The sequence below is a fragment of the Clupea harengus genome, chromosome 4, assembly GCF_900700415.2.
Source record: "Clupea harengus chromosome 4, Ch_v2.0.2, whole genome shotgun sequence".
Taxonomy (NCBI): domain Eukaryota; kingdom Metazoa; phylum Chordata; class Actinopteri; order Clupeiformes; family Clupeidae; genus Clupea; species Clupea harengus.
In genome coordinates this window covers 12,530,407-12,550,406 of record NC_045155.1, presented here as the reverse complement: position 1 = coordinate 12,550,406, position 20,000 = coordinate 12,530,407, and the positions used below count along the sequence as shown (strand labels likewise).

At 46.4% G+C, this 20,000-nt stretch overlaps 1 protein-coding gene across 1 annotated transcript in view; it reads right to left on the bottom strand.

The window, feature by feature from the left end:
* Nucleotides 1-20,000, bottom strand: part of xkr7 (XK, Kell blood group complex subunit-related family, member 7) — a 63,441-nt gene that overhangs the window by 2,044 nt on the left and 41,397 nt on the right. The window contains exon 2 of the mRNA XM_012826104.2: nt 6,926-7,125. Coding sequence (XP_012681558.2) covers nt 6,926-7,125 — 200 coding nt within the window. The remainder of the gene's footprint in view (nt 1-6,925; nt 7,126-20,000) is intronic.

The following is a 20,000-nucleotide window of genomic DNA, read 5'->3' as shown; positions in this document are numbered from 1 at the left end:
AGAAAGTGAAACAGAGAAAGAGAAACAGAAAGAGAGAGAGAGAGAAGGAGAAGGAAAAACAGGATATAAGAATGAGAATAAATATAATATTGTAGCAAAGCAAAACTTGAGAAAGAAGAGGTTGTTGAAGGTCAGGTTGAGGCTGGGCACACAAAGGAACATCAGAGCAAATAAAGCCTTCAGCAGGTTTCAGTGCAGAGAGAATGGGAGGCATGTGGGAGAGAGATATCAAGAGCAGATAATGAAGAGCCAAGGTTTGCTAAATTAAGCAAAGGAGGTGAGAAATAATGCAACAGACTGAATGAGAGAAATGATTTTAAAAAATCTGCTGAGAGAATAATCTACAATGTTTCTCACTCCCTCCCTTCCTCCCTCTATCTCTTTTTCTCTCTTCATCCCTCTCTCTCTCTCTCTTTCCCTTCACTCACTCTCCCTCAAGTGAACACGCTCACCCAGTGAGTCTATTTCAAGACTCCTTCATGAGCAGAGATGATATCAGGACAGAATCACCCGCAGTGCAAACACAGTCCCTCACTGTTTATCTTGAGGAAATAAGACAGTTCTGATTACCGCTGTGCTTTCATCCTCATTAAGACTAATGACTGTGGCCGCTCCAGTTGTTCCATAAAAAGCCTCGAAAGTAGCAGACTTAAATATGAAACTAATCAAAATCATTAACCAAAAAAAAAGACGTGGGTGAAAAAAAATCACATTTTTCTAGGTTTTGCCGTTCAATTTTTAATTAGATCTGATATGATTAATTACTAGTTGGACATGCGATTGAATTATTAACATTTGAGAAATGAATAATTCACGCCTTAAATGATGTGTCTCGCCCCGCGTGGCTGTCTCTATATCAGATCGTGAATATTCCTCCCTTCTTCAGAGGCTTAAAGAGAATCGTGAAAACAGTCAGGTCTTCTGTCGTCATGTCGGGAGAGAGACTAAGACAGGAAGAGATGAACAACAAAAAAAACATTTCTTTGTAAAATTGCCACCATCCTTCTTCTCGAGGCAAATAATAGTAAAAAAGAATGTACCGAAACAAAACAAAGAGTGTCAGAACGAATGAAAGCTCCCAGATTTAAGACCGAGGCAGAGTCAGAGTGCTGGGCTTGAAAGAACGACAATTTGTCATGCTGTTGCTCCTGTTTGGAGGCCTTGACGTGATCTCAACACCCACTGAGACAACACCGCACGGGCTCCTTCAGCGGCTGCCTAGAAGGTCTCCTCAAGTGTTTGTAAGGTGTGTGTGAGTGAGTGAGTGTGTGTGTGTGTGTGTGTGTGCCTGTGTGTGTGCCTGTGTGTGTGTGCCTGTGTGTGTGCCTGTGTGTGTGCAAATGTTTTTGACCCAATAGTATGGAAATGTAGACACTATTTAAGTTGATGTGCTGACACTGTCTAGGAGACTGGCTGTCTATATGTCACACGTTTGTTTGTGAGTTTGTGCCTGCCTTTTTGTTGCTGTGTGTGTGTGTGTGTGTGTGTGTGTGTGTGTGTGTGTTTGTGTGTGTGTGTGCGTGTGTGTGTGTGTGTGTGTATATTTTTGAAGTATGTGTGAGGGCTTGTGTGTGTGTGTGAGAAACAGAGATAGGGGGGCCTATCTGCAGACGGCTGATGTTATCAAGGGGATCAACTCTTTAATACGTTTCAAAGGTGGTTTGTTTACTCAGCGGGGGCTTGTGTAGATTGCCTTTGTTTTGGCCCAGAAATCCCAAGCAGGCCCTTACTCCCCCCAGGCTCAACTGGACTCCCCGGGCCAGAACCCAAAGAACCAAGGCCTGGAACTTTTCCCACTTCTGAAAGTGGTTTATAGGAGCACACTGTGTCTCACACTGTGTTCTTGGTTATGGGAAGATATGCAGCCTGTGAAGATGGTGTGAAGAGTGAAGATGAGACAGATTGTTTGTGGAGGTCATTCCTTGTCCTGGTTGTTTTACCCTTCTTGTGATACCCATTTACCATGCCAAATAGGCTGAAAATACACAGTGATGTTCTGGATAGAATATATAACTCCTACATAATATGAATGGGTTGTATATTATAATGAAACATCTGATATGCATTATTTTGGAATGTAAAGACGTGAGATTATTATGATGACATAATTACATAACTATCATTATTAGAATTATTAGAACTGACATTCACCTCTCTCTCGTTCTCTCTCTCTCGCTCCCTCTCTCTCTCTCTTTCTCTCCCTGTTTCTGAGAGTGTCATGTCCCTAAGTTTGGATGAGCTCCAGATTAGGAGAGATCTTAATTAGCTAGGACCGTTAGGCACTGTTTCTCCAGCTCCTCTTCCAGGCTCGCTCCCCCCCCCCCCCCCCCCCCTCCCTCTTCACGCTGACGGACAGAGAGACAAAAAGGAAGGGATAGCGAGGAAGAAGAAGTGAAAGAAGAAGAAAAAAAACAGCCACAAAGCTTCCAGCTAATCTTAATTAAATCAAACATCACATGCAAAGCGCAACACACTGAGCGACGCCACAAAGAGCCGCAGATTAGAGGCAAATTTAACGAGAAAAAAAGGCTGAGGGATGACAAGAAGGATTTTTTTTCGGCGCAGTGAAGGAAACGGAACGGAAGCGCAGCCTCACCAACCTGCGAGGGGAAAAAAGGGAAGAAACGCATCACTGGGCGGGGGTGGGTGGGAGGGTAGGTGGTGGTGGTGGTGGTGGGGGGGGTTTCAGCATCTCTGTGTTGCCACCAGTGACAAATCGGCCAGTGATAGGTTATTGTCACGGTGACTACATGGCTACACAGGCCATCAGTGGGTTGCAGAGAGGCCAGGCCTGATGGCAGGCAGGTAAGGAAAAGAGGGCTTTAGTCCAAATGAAACCGGGGCCAGAATTCATCCTCGTATGTGCACCCATGTGTTCATGTGTGTCATTATGTGTGTGTGTGTGTGAGTTTGTGTGTGTGTATGTGTGTGCGTGATAGTTTCAACGAGTAATGCAGTCACCCCATCTGCTGTGCCATAAGTCTGTCACTATCCATCACTGTGAGGCATAGAGACTTGGGAGTGGTGTGTGTGTGTGTGTGTGTGTGTGTGTGTGTGTGTGTGTGTGTGTGTATGTGTGATTATCATTGTGGCTTTTTTGTCTATGGAAGGTCTGGATCAGGACATCTGGGAGTCCAGTCTCTATTTACAGCTCACAAAGGGCAAAGGACATGAGCCTGACAGCAACACAAGCAGCAACAAAAAACTACAAAAGTGTCTGTCTGTCTCTGTCTGTCTCTGTGTGTGTGTGTGTGTGTGTGTGTGTGTGTGTGTGTGTGTGCATGGTACACTTGGTGAGACATAGAAAGAGGACAGAGAGAAAGAAAAAAGAAACTGATGGACTGACAAAGGTCTGACGAGATAGAGAGAGCGAGAGGAGAGATTGAAAGAGGCAGTGAGGAATAGACAAAGGTGCCTCAGAGCCCCCACTTCTCTCTCTCTCTCTCTCTTTCTCTCTCCCTCTCTCTGCCTCTCTCGGCCTCTCTCTGTCTCTCTTTCTCTCTCTCTCTGCCTCTCTCTCTCTCTTTCTCTCTCTCTATCTCCCCCTCTCTCTGTATCTCTCTCTCTCTATCTCCCCCCTCTCTCTGTCTCTCTCTCTCTCTCTCCCCCCCACTTCTCTCTCTCTCCCCCCCCTCTCTCTCTGCCCCCCCCTTCTCTATCTCTGTCTCTCTCTGTCTCTGTCTCTCTGATCTCCATTCTTATTGTTCCCAGCAGGGGCCCATGTGGAGAGATGTAGTGTGTATGACCCTGTGTCTGATAGGTTTGTGTGAGCAGAGCAGGTGTGTGAGGCCGTGTGTCTGATAAAAGTGTGTGTGTGTGAGTGTGTGTGTGTGTGTGTGTGTGTGTGTGTGTGTGTGTGCGTGCGTGCGTGCGTGCGTGTGTGCGTGCGTGCGTGCGTGCGTGCGTGTGTGTGTGTGTGCGTGTGTGTGTGTGAGACACCATTCATCTTCCAGGTGATCCATGTTACACATGACCCATATGTGTGATGGAGGGGTGTGTGTGGAGGCCCCTGAGATTAGTGGGGTGGCATCAGGTCTGTTTTAGCTGAGCGAGCACGAGCAGAAGCCACTGTAGAAAAACTATTATCACAAACACACACCCCCCCCACACACACACACACACCACACACACATACACACACACTCAGATCCCTTTCTTTCAACTTTACCACTTTACCACAACAGAAAAAAAACTACAGGGAGCTCAGCTTCAAAGCACCAGTTCATTTGCCCTGTTGTTTTGGCCTGTAAAATGTATCTTTTTTTCTTTCTCTCTATCTCTCTCTGTATCTCTTCCTCCCTCTCCTTATCTACTTGTCCTCTCCCCCGTGTCCTGTCTCTCATTCCATCTCATTGCAACGGTGACAAGGATGTGTCACTTGAAATTGCGCAGGAAAGTGCGGGGCCAAACGCTTTGACTTATTTATCACAAGCAAACATGCTTGGAGTAACATGAGCATGAATAAGTCATGGCTGAGGAGCACAATAGCAAGCGATGCCAGGCCTCGTGCTCATCACGTCTCATCCTGTCTCGCTCTGTCTTCTCTCGCGCTCACGCTGACGCCGTGTCATCTCCTCCCCAAGCGCGGGCGCCGTCTGACGGGTGCTACGCAACAGCGACACACACGAGTGGACCCCGCGGACCTCGTCGATGGAGAGTGTCTCGCGCTCTCGCTTTTTTATTGTTTTGCTCTTGTTTTCTCTCAGTCTTGCTCTTGCCTTCGTTCTCCTGGGGGTTGTCTTTCATTGGCGGCTCCTTTTTTCCACCCTGTTTCGTTCACTTTCTCTCCATTTTTTCCCCATTCTCTGTCACTCTCGTTCACCTTAATTCTTCCCCAGCCCTTTTTCTGTCTTCCACTCCTTTTCCCTATCCCTCACAGGCTCTGCCTGTATTTGATGGGGTGGTGCAGATGTTGGATTTAATTGCAGTTGATTGACATACAGTCTGAGGTGATTATATCAGTTTGCCGGATTGTGTATGGACTACTAAACAATGAACAATTTGCATTATACTTTCTCACAACGGTAACTGACAATGACAAAAACAGACCTGCATCACCTGCAGGGTAAATTTGGTGCCAGTGTGCCATTCAAAACAATACAAAATGCCGGCACTGAATGTCAGCAGTGTGGTGCAAGTCACCGGGGGGGCTGTAGCTTCTCTAAATGTATGCTGTTGCCCTGAACAGATGAGTAGCTACATTGTGTCTCTTGTGAAGAATGTCACCGAATTGACTGGGTGTGGTTTCCTCTGCAACGGTGGGGAGAGACAGGGATCATGGTGTGCGTGAGGTTGCGGTGGGGCGTGTTCCTCCGCAGACCTGCGTCTGCAGAGAGAGAGGGAGGGAGCGGTGTGTGTGTGCGTGTGTGTGTGTGTGTGAGGGAGGGTGGGCGTGGTGTGCGGAGGAAGCTGTGTCGTGGAAGGGGGAGTGAGCACGGGGAGGCTGAGTCCATGACTGATTAGAGGCTAATGAAGGCAGGAAGCTCTGGAGGCTCATTGCCCATTAAAGAGTACCAGTCTCAGTCTCAGTCTCGCCCACCAATCAGGCAGCCAGCACAAGAACAGACAGTCAATAGACTGCTGAGTAATATGGGGAGAGGGAGAGAGAGGGAGGTAGAGAGAGAGACAGAGAGAGAGAGAGAGAAAGAGAGAGAGAGAGAGGAAGGTAAGAGGTAGGGAGAGAGGGGGAGGGAACGAGGGAGAGAGAGAGACATACAGTATGAATGTGAAAGAGGTGGAGAGAAAGAGAGAGAGAGGAAAAAAGGCAGAGAAAGAGATAAAGATGGTGGGAGAAGACCACTTTTGAACACTGTCTGCTTTGCAAATGTATTGGCTCATATCAGCAGGGAAAATGTAAGAACAGAGGGTGAGAGATAAAACACAGGTGGGTAGAATGATTAAAAGGCAGAGGGAGGTATGTCGTATAAAAAGAGATGAAAGAGTGTAGAAATGTGTGTGTATGCGTGTGCATATGTGTGTATATGTGTGTGTGTGTGTGTGTGTATGTGTGTTCATATGTGTGTGTGTGTGTATATGTGTAAGTGTATGTGTGGCAAAGTGTGTCAGCATGTACTTTTTGCAGCTGTACAGTCTTGTGCAGAGAAATCAAAAAGTCAGTGAGGGGATGGCATACAGTATATGAAATGACAACAAGAGAAGATGAAAGCTTTGAGGGAAAAAATGTGTATGTGTGTGTGTGTGTGTGTGTGTGTGTGTGTGTGTGTGTGTGTGTGTGTGTGCGTGTGTGTGAGTGTGTGTGTGTGTGTGTGTGTGTGCGTGCGTGTATGTGTGTGTGTGTGCGTGTTTGTGTGCAAGTGTGCGTATGCATCTGTGTCCATGTGTGTCAGCCTTCATGTCTACACTTTCATGTGTTTTTGGGTTGTGTGTTGGCATGTTAGAGCTTTCATGTGTGAACGCATGATGTTGGTGTGTGTGTGTGTGTGATTGTGTATGTGTGCGTGTGTGATTGTGTGTGTGTGTTGTATGAGTTAAAGCTTTCATGTGTGTGCTTCTTTTTGTGTGCATTTGTACGTTTGAATTTTAATAGTATCTCATACTTTCATGCAGTATCTCAAACCAATTATGAGTTAATGCATATAGTTTGTTTCATTCTCTATGCACATACATAAATATGTCCCATAGCCTTCACACCAGCGCGCCTATTTGTGTTTGTACTCGTCTATGCACGTGCTTGATTGTCTTTGTGTGTGCGCGTGCGTGTGTGTTTGTGTAGGTGTGTGTGTGTGTATGTGTGTATAGTGTGTGTGTGTGTGTGTGTGTCTGTGTATATTTGTGTGTGTGTGTGTGTGTAATGTGTGTGTGTGTGTGTGTGTATTGTGAGTGTGTGTGTGTGTAGTGTGTGTGTGTCTGTGTGTATTTGTGTGTGTGTGTATGTATGTCAGGAGTCATGTGTCTTCCATCTCACCCTGCAGTGGGAGGATCTGGTTGCCATGGATCATGATGCTGAGCTGCAGTACCAGCTGGGGGGCGCTCTTGAGGAAGGCCTCCAGCAGGCGCAGCATGTTGATGTCGGCGCTCTCAAACATCAGGCGCCAGTAGAAGTGCCGCCGCTCCAGGTCGCCGTGGAAGCGGCTCTGCACGCCCAGGAACAGGACGTGAACATACCTGAAGAAACACACAGACTGACGGTCAGAAGTATGACACATTATAGACGTGTGTGAGCATAGTGTTGCCAGTGGAGTTAAAGTGAGCTGTTATAAATGTAGTTGAGCTGTTGAAAATGTAGTTACACTCAGTCAATTGCTATATTTATATATAACATGATGTAATATTCCACTTTGACCGCTTTACCAGTCTTTACATTTCTCTTGAAAAGTAAAAGCAAGAATAATATTGTGGCGGTGCGTGCTCCTGTGTTTGTATGATCGAGTTTCCTGCTCGCTGTATATTGCCATGCGTTTTGCCTGTGTGCCTGCTAGTGTTTGATTCTATGTGTAATGCTTGATGTTTGATTGTATTTGCGCTCCCCTTGTTATGTTCGCTGTCAGTCATCCTCCGTCTGAATAATTGGCGTGAATGCCACAGAAAAGCCTCGACTCCAATTGTTGCTACAATCTATAAGTGTTCACAAACCTGAGACAGACATCGAAAAGAGGCGCTTTTGCAAACCTCTCACAATGAGAGATCTGATGTTTTTCTCCCCCCAAACCAGCACCATATAATGCTTCTTAACCAGATGATAGCAAACTACATGGAGCTGAAACATCACACATCTGAGTTGAGAGTTACAACTGATATCATAGCACTTGAAAAAATAACACACACTTTCATGCCCGAATCATTTATTCATGTCTTCCCCAATACAATGCCTTTTGATGTGCAACAGCTGTCAGCGTTGATGAGCCTTGCCATGACAAGCGCAAAATCATGCAAGAGCTTCCAGTGGCAAAAGCACATATCCTCAAAACAATGTACATTTTTAACCAGTCCTCGGATCAAAACTTAAATATGTATAGTCGACGGCCACACATTCATCTATTTTTCATAACAGCACTCTTTCACATACAGTAAATCAGATGAAATCAGTAGTCCACACTATGTGTGTGTGTGTGTGTGTGTGTGTGTGTGTGGTGCACAGCGGGAGCACTGAGGCCATGCTTTCAGTCAGAAGTGGCAGTGATGTCACTGATTTTGGGCTGGGAGCTGCCTTTGATCTGTCAGCAAAATGACAAGGGCACAAGTGATTCATGATCTCTCCTTTCACCCACAGCACACACACACACACACACACACACACACACACACACACACACACACACACACACACACACACACACACACACAACACTCACACATCAAGAGGTAGGAGCATGTGCAGGCATACAGAAGAATCCCCCCGTGCTCCTCACTTCATGCTCAGTGACTGTTGAGCACAAGTTCTCCACTGATCCTCCTCACATTCGTTCCCCCATCCACTCTTCCTCTCTCATATCCTTTCTTCCTCTTTCATTCTCTCCCTTTCATCCTCCTATATCCTCACTTCCTTCTCTTCTTCTCATTCCGCATAACCCTCTATCCCTCTCTTTCTCTCCCTCTCTCCATCTCCCTCTCTGTGACACGTGTACATTCTCTGACACTGTCCAGCACTATCTCAGGCCACGCAGCTGCGTGTGATCCCCACTCATGCATGGATTCTGATTGGTTTCAGAGCTGATTGGCTACGGAGCTGATTGGTTACAAAGCTGATTGGCTACTGTTTCTGATCTGCTGAGAGGCTGTGGGGAAACTGCTCTCCCTATTTGAGGATCTGTCCATGTGCTTTTTGACAGATTGCAAGAGCTGATTGACTCCAGTGACTTAATGGATTCTGCCTGGTTTGACTGTAAAACGGCTTTGATAGTTAGGCCTCTGTTGCAGAGCCTTTGGTGATGCTGAAGCATAGCTTCCTGGGCTGACAGCTTTAAGGTGAGCTTCTGCCAAGTGCTTGCAGTGAAGACATACATGCCAGTGTGTGTGTGTGTGTATGAGAGTTTGAGTGTGTGTGTTTGTGTATGTGTGAGGGAGTGATCTGAGAATAGAGGATTGAGCCCCATTCGACAGCCAACTGAGAACAAAGGCATGTGCAGCACCTCTGAAAAGCGGGTGGATTTACATGAAATAGCCAAACACAGCCAGTCTTTTAGTGTGTCTCCATGTGTCTGTGAGAGAACTGTGCGTGGATCAGAGTATGTGAGAAATATGAGTGTATGTGTGTGTGTGAGAAAACAGAGGAATTTGCAAGACAGGGGGAGGGAGGACACACAGCAAGAAGAGAAAAATAGCAGATGACGGGGAGAGAAAGAGATGGTGAGAGAGAGAGAGAGAGAGAGAGAGAGAGATAGTAATAGCCTGTTGATGTCTTGCTCGCAGAGGAAGGTGGAGTTTTTTGGACTGGAATACCTGCTGAAGCAGACAGCCAGCCAATGACTCGTTCCATTATGGATGACAGATTCAATTAAACATTAGCCCTCTCCATCTCTCCCATGTACCGCAAATTGTGTGTGTATGTGTGAGATGAGCTTTTTTTTGTGTTTTCGCTGACAGAAACAACCCTCCTCGGGCCTGGCTCTTGAATAACACCACGGCCCATGCCATCCTGCGTTGGCCTTACATCTGTTACATGAAATAGAGCAAAAATGGAGCCTTCCCAGGAGCCGAGGACCCACATCCCTCCCCTCAACTTCCTCCAGACCCTGTGACTCATCCTCACATCCCTAAAAGCTGCCTGATGGTCTCCACTTGTCTTCCACTTCTGTAGCACTGTTCCCACAGAGCCCAGGGCCCTGCTAACCCTTCATGTTGCCACTGTGGCTTTGTGAATGGGTGGAAATATAGTTTGCTGTGAATTTGTGTGTGTGTGTGTGTATGTCTGTGTCTGCGCACATGTGTGTGTGTGTGTGTATGTGCATGCCTGTGTGTGTGTGTGTGTGTGTGTGTGTGTGTGTGTGTGTGTGTGTGTGTGTGTGTGTGTGTGTGTGTGTGTGTGTGTGTGATGTACGACATAAGGGTCCCCGGTGTGCATCGCCTCTACCAGCGCTGGTGCCTTTTGTGGGGAGGTGGCAGCCCCCTTGGCAGACAGGAAGAGCTGTACCACATCATATCCTTCTTATCTAGCCGGCGCAGTAATTAGCACCTTCTGTCCCCACAGGGACTGGCAAAGAAGATCTGTCTCTTCCACTCACTGTCAAAGTCTCTCTCTCTCTCTCTCTCCTTCTCTCTCTCTCTCACACACACACACACTCAGACAGAGAGAGATTGAGAGAGAGAGAGAGAGAGAGACACGTCACCCAGACAGACTCTCTTTCTCCCTCACTCTCTTCCTCTTATCACTTTCTCACTGATTTCCTTTTTCACATGGAAATGATCTTTTGTCCCTTTTAGCTTTTGTGTCTGTATTGCGCAAGCTAATCTATTCCCTCTCTCCTCCCGCCTGTCTTCTCATTCCTCAGGCGTAACCCCTTGGGAGACTCGAATGAACACTTTACTGTCACGCAAAGGTAACAGAATCACTTCATGTCACTGAGTTCTGACTCAGTCCACTGAGGATCGAGGTTTTTCGTGAGTGAAAAACATGTGTGACATTGACAGTCATAGCTGAGGTCCCTGCACATGTAAAACCGATTTTTCAATGAAACATTCCAATGAACAGATCAGCGAACAATAACCAACAAAGAAACGAACACACAGCAAATCTGCCATTTCTCCAAATGACCCATATTTTGTGTTGTCTACAGGTTCACAGCAAGTGATATTTTGCCAGCTCAATGTGTCTCCAGAGGGAACTCCAACAGCGTTGGAAACGCATTAGAAGGGTGCAGAGCGAGAGCGAGAGCAAAGGGAATATCCTCTGTCATGGCAAAGTGTGCACCATTCACAGGTTTGAGTGAAGGTGTGAGGGGAAACAAATAGAGCCACTGCACCACTAAGACATGCCCCAACAGTCTCACCCTGTCAGCGCCGGCACTGGGAGAAAACCTGTGAGTATGTGTATGTGTGCGTGTGTGTGTGTGTGTGTATTTGTATGTGTGTGTGTGTGTGTGTGTGTGTGTGTGTGTGTATGTGTGTGTGTGTGTGTGTGTGTGTGTGTGTGTGTGTGGGTGTGTGTGTGTGTGTGTGTGTGTGTGTGTGTGTATGTGTGTGTGTGTGTGTTTGTGTGTGTGTGTGTGTGTGTGTGTGTGTGTGTGTGTGTGTGTGTGTGTGTGTGTGTGTGTGTGTGTGTGTCATCACAGAGACTCGGCTTGGTTCAGCTTAGCTCGGCACGCCCAAGGGTATAGCCACGCGAGAGCCCACCATCCCCCCCTCCTTGGCTCACATGCTCCCGGCGCTGCAGGGGAGTGGCACGCAGCTCATCATCTCGCCGCACCTGTTCAGGAAAACACGTCGGAGGCGTGCCGCGAGCTCCGAGAAAAATGTGCCGCAAAGCGGGGCGATGCGCTGTGTGTGTGTGTGTGTGTGTGTGTGTTTGTCAGAAAGAGCTGGAGGAGGAGAGGTAGATTTAGGAGAGGAGAGCGAGGATGGAGAGAAAGACAGGTATGAGAGGGGGTGGGTGAAACAAAGGGGGATAGAGAAAAGGCAGCAAAGGAGAGGGAGAGAAGGAGGCAGAGAGGGAGAGAAGGAGGCAGAGAGGGAGGGAGATGGGGGCAGGGAGGAGAAACGTGCAGCCAGGACTGGGTTGTACCCAAGTGCACTTCACCGTCATGGCATACGATGAGTCACAAGAGATGCATGTACTGTACAACGCAGCAGTTTTTTTTCCCTCTGGTTCTCATGCCCTCTTTCTCATATCTCATCCTCTCCTCCCTTTCGTTCTCCTGTCTCTCTGCAAGCTCATCACTTCTTCATATCTCTTCGTCACAGTTTCTCCCTTTGTTCCCTTTTCTCTGTTGTTTCCTTCTCTGTTCTACTGTGCTCTCCTTCTCCCTTGCTCCCTCCCTCCCTCCCTCTCTCCTTCCCTCCCTCGCTCTCTCTGTCTTGCCATCTCTCCTTCTGTCTGTTTCGTGCTCTGCTGGTGGTGGCAGTGGAGACAGCCAGCCGACAGAGTGGGAGAGAAGTGGGACGCCACACCAAAGTGTTTTATAAATAGACAACATGCTGTTCTCTTCAGGCCTGATCAAAAGGGAGTCTGGGAAGGCGAGTCCCCCCACACCACCCAACCCCATGCACACCCCTACCCAGCCCCTTTCCTCCACCCCCTTCTCCAGTCCCCTTTTCAACAGATACATACTGGGCCTTAACAACTCTCAGTTCAAAAGTCCTCAATTATACATCTTAATCACGCTGTGTAACGGTGGAAGAGAGAGACTGGGGAATGCAGGCTGACTGTTTGTGCCTGGTGTCCGTGTGAGTCTAAGAGGGAGAAAGGGCAGGATGGACCTGAGTGTGCTTGAAGGCAAAATAAAATGAATTGAAAAAAAAATGGTAAGGGAGAATTAACATAAAAAAAGAATGATAAATTGTGAAGATGTTTCAAAGCCAAACCTGACTTTTGAAAATCACACAGCCTTGCCGAGACCCAAAATCAGTGCTGTGTTGTGCAATTCCAGCAAATCTGCCCCAAAAACCCCCAGACCAAAGCACATTAAAAGGCTTAATTTACATGGTAAAGCTGTCAGTAGAAACGGAAAATGTATTCTTTCTGTCAGATGGACCATGAAACAGGTCTAGGAGATCAAAAGGCCCCTACTCCACTCTAAGAGTAGGAGAAGACCAAAGGCTTTAGCTTCTGGGAAGTACGTAAGTTTCCAGGTGCATTCTGGGAAGTACGTTTCCAGGTGAATTCGGATGAATGTGAAGTAGGAGATTCATCTGCGGAAGGCTCTGACTGACTTGCCACCATGATCCTTAGAGAGAGCGAGTTTTATTTGAACTGAGTGATAACTTCCGCGAGCTCACATGTAATATCCAATTAATCTCAATCAATCAAACCAATGCTACTGACTGAGATGTAGCCATGCTCGTAACCAGCTATGAGGTCACCGAGGCCCGGACCTGTCATTTTTTTCAGATGCAAATATAACATTTGATGCTTGAAATTTGAAGGGAATGAAATATACACCGATTGAGAATTTCTCATCCGAGCACCTGCACGTACAACTTGCTATTTAGCGCCTGATGTGCATGAGATGAGAGAAGATGCAGGGGTGCAGCCCCTCCCTCCCCTCCTTTGTGTAGCTGGAACTTAAACTGACAGCAGTGCAAGAGGCCGCAGGTGGAAGCTGGCAGCATAATGCATTCGGTAAGACAAAAGCAATGACTGACATGACATTATCTGTAAGAAACGGTCAAAAATAGTAGCCTGGTACCACATCTGGAGTATGCCTTCAGATTGAAACATGTTAAAAATGCTAACACTGGTCATGATGAAGGGCAGACTATGACATTCATAGTAGAATTTCACACATCATCGGTGAAAAACATAAGCTGCATAGTATCAAGCACAAGTATACAGTATGAAATATTTTAACCAAATTTGCAAAACGCAGGTGGCAGCAATGCTTATTAATATGAAAACTACTAGGCCTAAGCTGCATAGTAATAATAAATAGCAAGTCTGTTTCTTAGGGACGCCAAGAACTGAAGAAACTGCATGACGCATGTAGGTTACACACCACACACACACACACACACACACACACACACACACACACACACACACACACACACACACACACACACACCCTGGTTCCAGCCCTGGACTCAACGGGCTTCTTTGCTTGGGTCCCTCAGAGTCTAGGATTGCCACTGTTCTTGTCCAAACTGATAACAGCCAAGTTCACTTTCACAATGTCTGTCTGTCCGAATCATGAACACTTAAGAAGTCTGCATGACCAATACTCACTAATGTTTGCAGCTGGTCAAGTTGTTGATAGAATTTACATAACATGTACATTACAATCTAGACTGCAACATAGTGTAGTCCCAAGTACTTCCTAGAAACTAACTATGGTTCCAATAATACTACTCAGCATGCTAGTGCTCTGGCAGTAATTACAGTGATCGATGTTCACGTCGAATATGAAAGAATGCACCACCCGCGCAGGTCCACAGCCAATCAAGGTTTGCATTTAGGTTTTTAACTACCATTTAAGGCATTGCCTATCGCCACATTCTTCATTGCTGGTGAAATAAGCTACCATAAGAGGAACCAGCAAAACTAATTACCTCATCCAAATGTGGCTAATTAGTGTCAATTATAGCCATCGCGCCTTCATTTTTTTTTAAAGAAAATGGTGGAGCAGCTTGAAAGCTTGCTTGATTATTAGCCATTCAGGTGGTGGAGGGCTCCAGGGGCCGTCAGAGATACGCTCTGCGCTCTGCATGCGCTCTGTGCTAAGGGAGCGCGGCTGCGGGCTTAACATCTGCATCGGAAGTTCTGAAAAGAGGCTGTGATTTCTGCCGAGACACGACCGTCGTTTCGGAACTAATTGGATGCATTCATTTACTTCAGGCAGCGGCTGTGTTTGAGAAAGGAGAGGAGAGAAAAGAAAGAAAGAGAAAAACGTGGTCTTTTTGACAGTAGGCTTGCCTACGTGCCACCCAGGGGCGTTGCTAGGAGTTGAACATTTTCAGGGGGCTTAGCTTAGGCCTGTAGGGGGCTCCACCCCCCCACCCCCCCCTGGAAATAAAAATATATATATTTCTGACAGCTACAAGTTTGAGCCAGTTTGAGACAGAAACAGTAAGCCTAAAGACAGCCCATGTCATGCAGGTTTTCTGTCAGACTCACATGAACATTACCCATCCATTATACCATACCCTAACCCTAACCCATGAAAACACTGGACATGGACATCGACATAGGTCAACCATAAACTCACATTGATAACAGAGAAAACATTTACGAGGTTTTTATAGACAGAAATACATTATACTGTTTGAATATAAAAAAATATGGCAGCCTTTGTTTGGTTGAGATAGGCTTCTATCTATCTAGAGCTATCATCTACCACCAGATGCAAACAATGACAAGCCCTGTAACTGGTGTGCACTATTCAAGTGATTTAACGCATAGTTGGAATGACAGATGAATAGATCTGGGGCTATTTTTTTATTATCATTCTTAATTTCATAAAAAAAAAAAAAATCTTTTTGAGATCTGGCACTATTCCTAAAACCTCATTCAACAGGCCCAGGCCTAACGATGTCCATGACACCACCTGATATGATAAATGCTTATTCTTCTGCCCAGTACTTGGATTGACTAAGTAGAAATTGAAATTGCTTGGTAAATTGTTTGACAGCGATGTTACATGATCACTCAGAATTGGCTCTCATTAGAAGCTTATACCCAGAGTATAAATATGAGGTACCCCCCCCCCCCACACACACACACATGAACAAACACTTGGCAGAGTTTACTTTCTAGAGAGTTCAATATGTCTCAATGCAATCTGGTCTGTGTGTTCTACACAGGATGACAAAACAGGACATCGTCTTCCCACACACCACCTACTATTCCTCAGGCTGGACGGGAATGCATATATGGATGTTTTTCCTGACCGTTTAAAAACTACAACAACCGGGTCGTATCAGTAATACCCTGTCAGCGTTCTTTCTTCCCATAGGGCATTCTGGGAATTTTCGTCCCTGCTCGACTTGGAGCGACAGCTCATCAGAAAGCGAGATGTCTCCATATAGCGCTGTGCCGCGTCAGGCTTTACGGAACTTGCAGTGCCAGCCCCTATTCATCCCGAGCGCTAGCCCAGAAATGGCTAAAGCAGTTATCGGAGAGTTGAGTCCCTTTCAAGGAGTGTCTCGAAGCTCAGTCAGCAGCAGTCAGCTTGAAAGAGACAAAAAGAGAAGGGAGGCTTAATGGGAAGTAAGGGGGGAAGATTTCTTGCGTCTCTGTTGGTTTGATTCATAAGGGACTGATGGGACATAATGGCGTGCTCATTTGCCATTAAATGTGGTAGCTATCAGAGATGTCGGCAGGCCACCGAGGCTCCTAAAGACTGCTTGATAGGGGTGCGGTGTTTGGGCTTTGCCTACCTGGAGACAGAGAAAAAAAAGCTTTCCTCCAGGCATCCTGGAAATGGTAAAAACTAAATCACTGGTTCACGGAGCAAAAGACTCCTTAACCTTTTTAAAATGTACTGTATAGCAAACACACAGCTTCTTATAAAGGTGGCCACCATTATTACTGTGAAACACAGTATTCTTTATTTTCAGTATTCAGTTCTTTTACCCCAGAGAGATCATCACTTGTTGCTTCTAGTGCTCTGGTGACCTGAAATATTTTATTGTATTTACAACAGTTGAACCAATCCAGGGCACTTTAGCTAAATTAGAGCAATTACCCAGTTTGAATTTGGAGAAAGATTGAGCTGCATAAGCCATGGATTATGTGCTAAACCCAGGTAAATGGCTTTCTGAGTGGCCCAAGCTTAACAGAATGTTAAGTCCTTTAAGCCATTCCAATGTAGTGCTTTGGTCAATGTTGTTTCTCCATTGTGTTTGTCTGTGTCGGGGGGAAAAAAATCTGAATTAATGTCTTAAAAATGACCATCAGTGTGCATGTAGGTGAGGGTCTAGGTGTGTGTGCTTGTGTGTGTGTGTGTGTGTGTGTGTGTGTGTGTGTGTGTGTGTGTGTGCGTGCGTGCGCGTGCGTGTGCGTGTGCGTGTCCGTGTGTGCGTGCGTGCGTGTGTGTCTGTGTGTGAAAGACAGAGAGAGAAAAAGAGAAAGTGTGTGTGTGTGTGTCGGTGTGTGACAAATCCCTCCCACACACTGAGTGTATAAATCACACTCCCAATAAGAGAGACTTTGACAGCCCAATCTTTATTTATTAAAAGTAAAAGTGATCAATATTTCAACACTGAACATAGCTTCAGAGCTTTATAACTCACTAGATCTTTCTTCTTTCTTCCTCTCTTTCTTTTCCTCTCCTCCCCCCTTCCCCCCTCCCTTCCATACTCAGCTCTCAGTCCTCTCCCCTCTGACAAAGTAATCATCGTCATTCAGCTGTAATGAGTATAAATGTGCCGTTAAGGACACTTTGACATCCTCCCATTACTGGCCATTATGGGCCACAGCGAGAGGGAGAGGAGCAGGGACGCAGTCTCTCCATCAAGCCTGCCACCTGCACCTCCCTGGCCTCCTTAGAGGTGGGGGGTGGAGGAGGAGGAGGAGGCTGAGGAGAGATTACATGAAGGAGGGGAGAGATGGGGGGGCGGAGCAGAGGAGTTTTTTTTTTGTGTGACTGTGTGTTTGTGGTTTCGGTGTGAGATGTGTGAGGGTGTGTTTGTGGTTTCGGTGTGAGATGTGTGAGTGTGTGTTTGTGGTTTTTGAGGCAGTGGTTGGCTGGGAATGAGGCACAGAGTGTTTGTTTCGAAGAAGGTCAATGGCCCCCTGAAAAGTGAACAGTTGTTATTAGTGTGTTATGAGATGCAAGGTTCAGGCAGCACAGTAGCAGGGGTCGATGACGATGAAGACGATGAAGAGGGGGAAAAAGAAAAAGGAAGGAAATGAATGATGGGAGAACAAAGAAAGACAGAAAGGAGGACAGTTTATGTGTGCGCAATTCAAAACTAAGTACCCACTCCCAAAATAAACAATCTCCCCCTTAGACTAAGCCAAGCAGCTTGCGTCACTACCGGCAGTCAATATCAGATCGCCAGTCAAACAGCGTGGTGAGCTGTGAATCAGGCCAAGCCAGGATAAAATGAGGGTTAAGGCTGGATTTCCAATGCAGTCATCCCAACTTTGCTTAAAGAAAAGCACACCCAACAAGTTCCCTGTGAGAGAAGAAATGACACATATTCCCCTGCAACGTGCTACAATAGAACTAGCTCAGAGCATCTCTGTTGTATAGTGTTTGCTATACCTCTGTTGAACAAGTGTGCTAATGACGGTGACATAATCCACAATTACACCTAGTAATAGCCACGGGGACCAGGGTGACTCCACTGTTAGGCTTCAAAGAGGTAGGAAAAGAGGTGTGGACACAGTCAGCGCTATTATGGAGCGACTGAGCTGTGGCAGTCTGTTTAGGCATGGACAAAAGCCTCAAACTCCCCGAAGTGCAGATCTGGCACAAGCACTCTAGCATTGGCACACACACACACACACACACACACACACACACACACACACACACACACACACACACACACACACACACACACACACACACACACACACACACACTCTCACTATCGACAGTCACAAACTCTCACAGTAGGGTAGAGTAGAAAGTTCTAAATGGGAAAATGTGTCCAGATCAGAGAGGTTTTCTCTCCAAAGGTTGCTGAGTTGTTGGCTGACAGAAGCTGTGTTAACTGGCATCTTTCCTCCAGCTGGTCTCCTCCAGAGAAGTCCGCAAAGCTCACAGCAACATAACCCTCTTAGCGCATCCCAGAGGTGTCTGTGTGTGTGTGTGTGCTGTGTGTTTGTGCTGTGCACTTGTGGTCAGATGAGTTTGAGCATGCTATGCGTCATCCTTACAGTGAGCCTGGGGTAGGTATGTATGTGTGTGTGTGTGTGTATGTGAGTAAGTGTGTGTGTGTGTGTGTGTGTGTGTGTGTGTGTGTGTGTATGTGTGTGTGTGTGTGTGTGTGCACTCATGGGTGTCTAACAAACTTGTTCTCAAACTCTCTCTCTCTATCTCTCTCTCTCAGCATCTCTCACCCTCTTTCTCTCCCTCCCTCCCTTTTCCCTCTCTCCCTTTCTCTCCCTCCTGCACAGACCAGCTGCACAAGACCCGGCTGAGGATGACAGACAGCTTGGTGCTGAGCTGAGTCAATATCCCTGACAATTTGCTTACCCTAAAAAAGAATAGACAGAAATACTCGCCAAATCGGATTCTTTATGTTGCATCGGCCATTGTTCTCCAGACTTTCCCCTGGAAATGCAGCAGTGAATGCCGGAATAATCACATCCCATGGCCCCTCCCTACGTTTTTTTTCTCTCTCTCTCTCTCTCTCTCTCTCTCCTCCACTCCTCTTTTCCACCCCTCCCCGTTCTTTCTTTCTCTTCTTTTCTTAGAGTGACAATGATGGCTGATGTTAATTATTCCCATGGTAACGTGTGGTTCAGCGGGGTCATCTGGTGCACAGCTGGATAAAGGAGTCGCTCAGATGGATGAGTGAGACTAGGATGCGTACGTATGCACCACCCACTGGCTGTTTCTGATCCTCCGTGGGGTCTGGTGAGCAGGAGAGCCCCATGGAAGGGCTGTTAAACTGGTAGAAAGAAACAAGGATTGATGGAACCAATTTGTTTCCGTTGGGAGGTGCCTCGCATTTCTTTAGCGCCCCAGGTAGAGTGTTTGAAAGAGGAGGAAAAAAAAATTAAGAAACGAACAGTGAACGAATGAAAAACAGCTAACCAGAAGTAGATGTGGTTTGTGGGTGGGATCATTTCAAGGACTGATGTTTTTTTTTTGTTGCCTGCAAAACACCAAGAGGAAAGATTTTCCAGTCGCACAGATAAGATAATAAACATCTTTAAGGGTGACTTTTACCATTTCCGTCGCAGCCTGACATGGATGTGTTGCCATTTAATAAATATATAGCTCTTCCCCGAAGCGTGTCTCTTGCGTCACATTTTTCACAGAACGCTCCCTCCATGCCTCACTGCCCGCCAAAGCTAAAGAGCTGGAAGCCTAGAACGGAATAATTTATTCCATCCATCCGTATTAGTTTATCTAATTTTCTAATTTGGCCCTAGAATCCAAATCCAAACCTCCAATTAGAGAGGTTACTGGGCTGGAACAGAGAGATGCACGCCCCGGCCTTCACAGGATGGGAAACATTGCTTTGTGTCCCACTACTTCACTTCGTTAAAAATGCACTGAATACCTTTACAGTCCATACACTGGCACACACGCACACACAGAGTCATTGACATAGCCATGTATGCCTGTGGCAAGCACACAACTGCACAGTTTTCAAATAAATCTCTTTCCTCTGATTGTTCTAACGAGGTTAAAAATCTTTTTGCCTCAATTCCACAACTTAAAGGAATGAGACTTTCTGGTCCGAATATTCAGAATGGTTTAATCGAT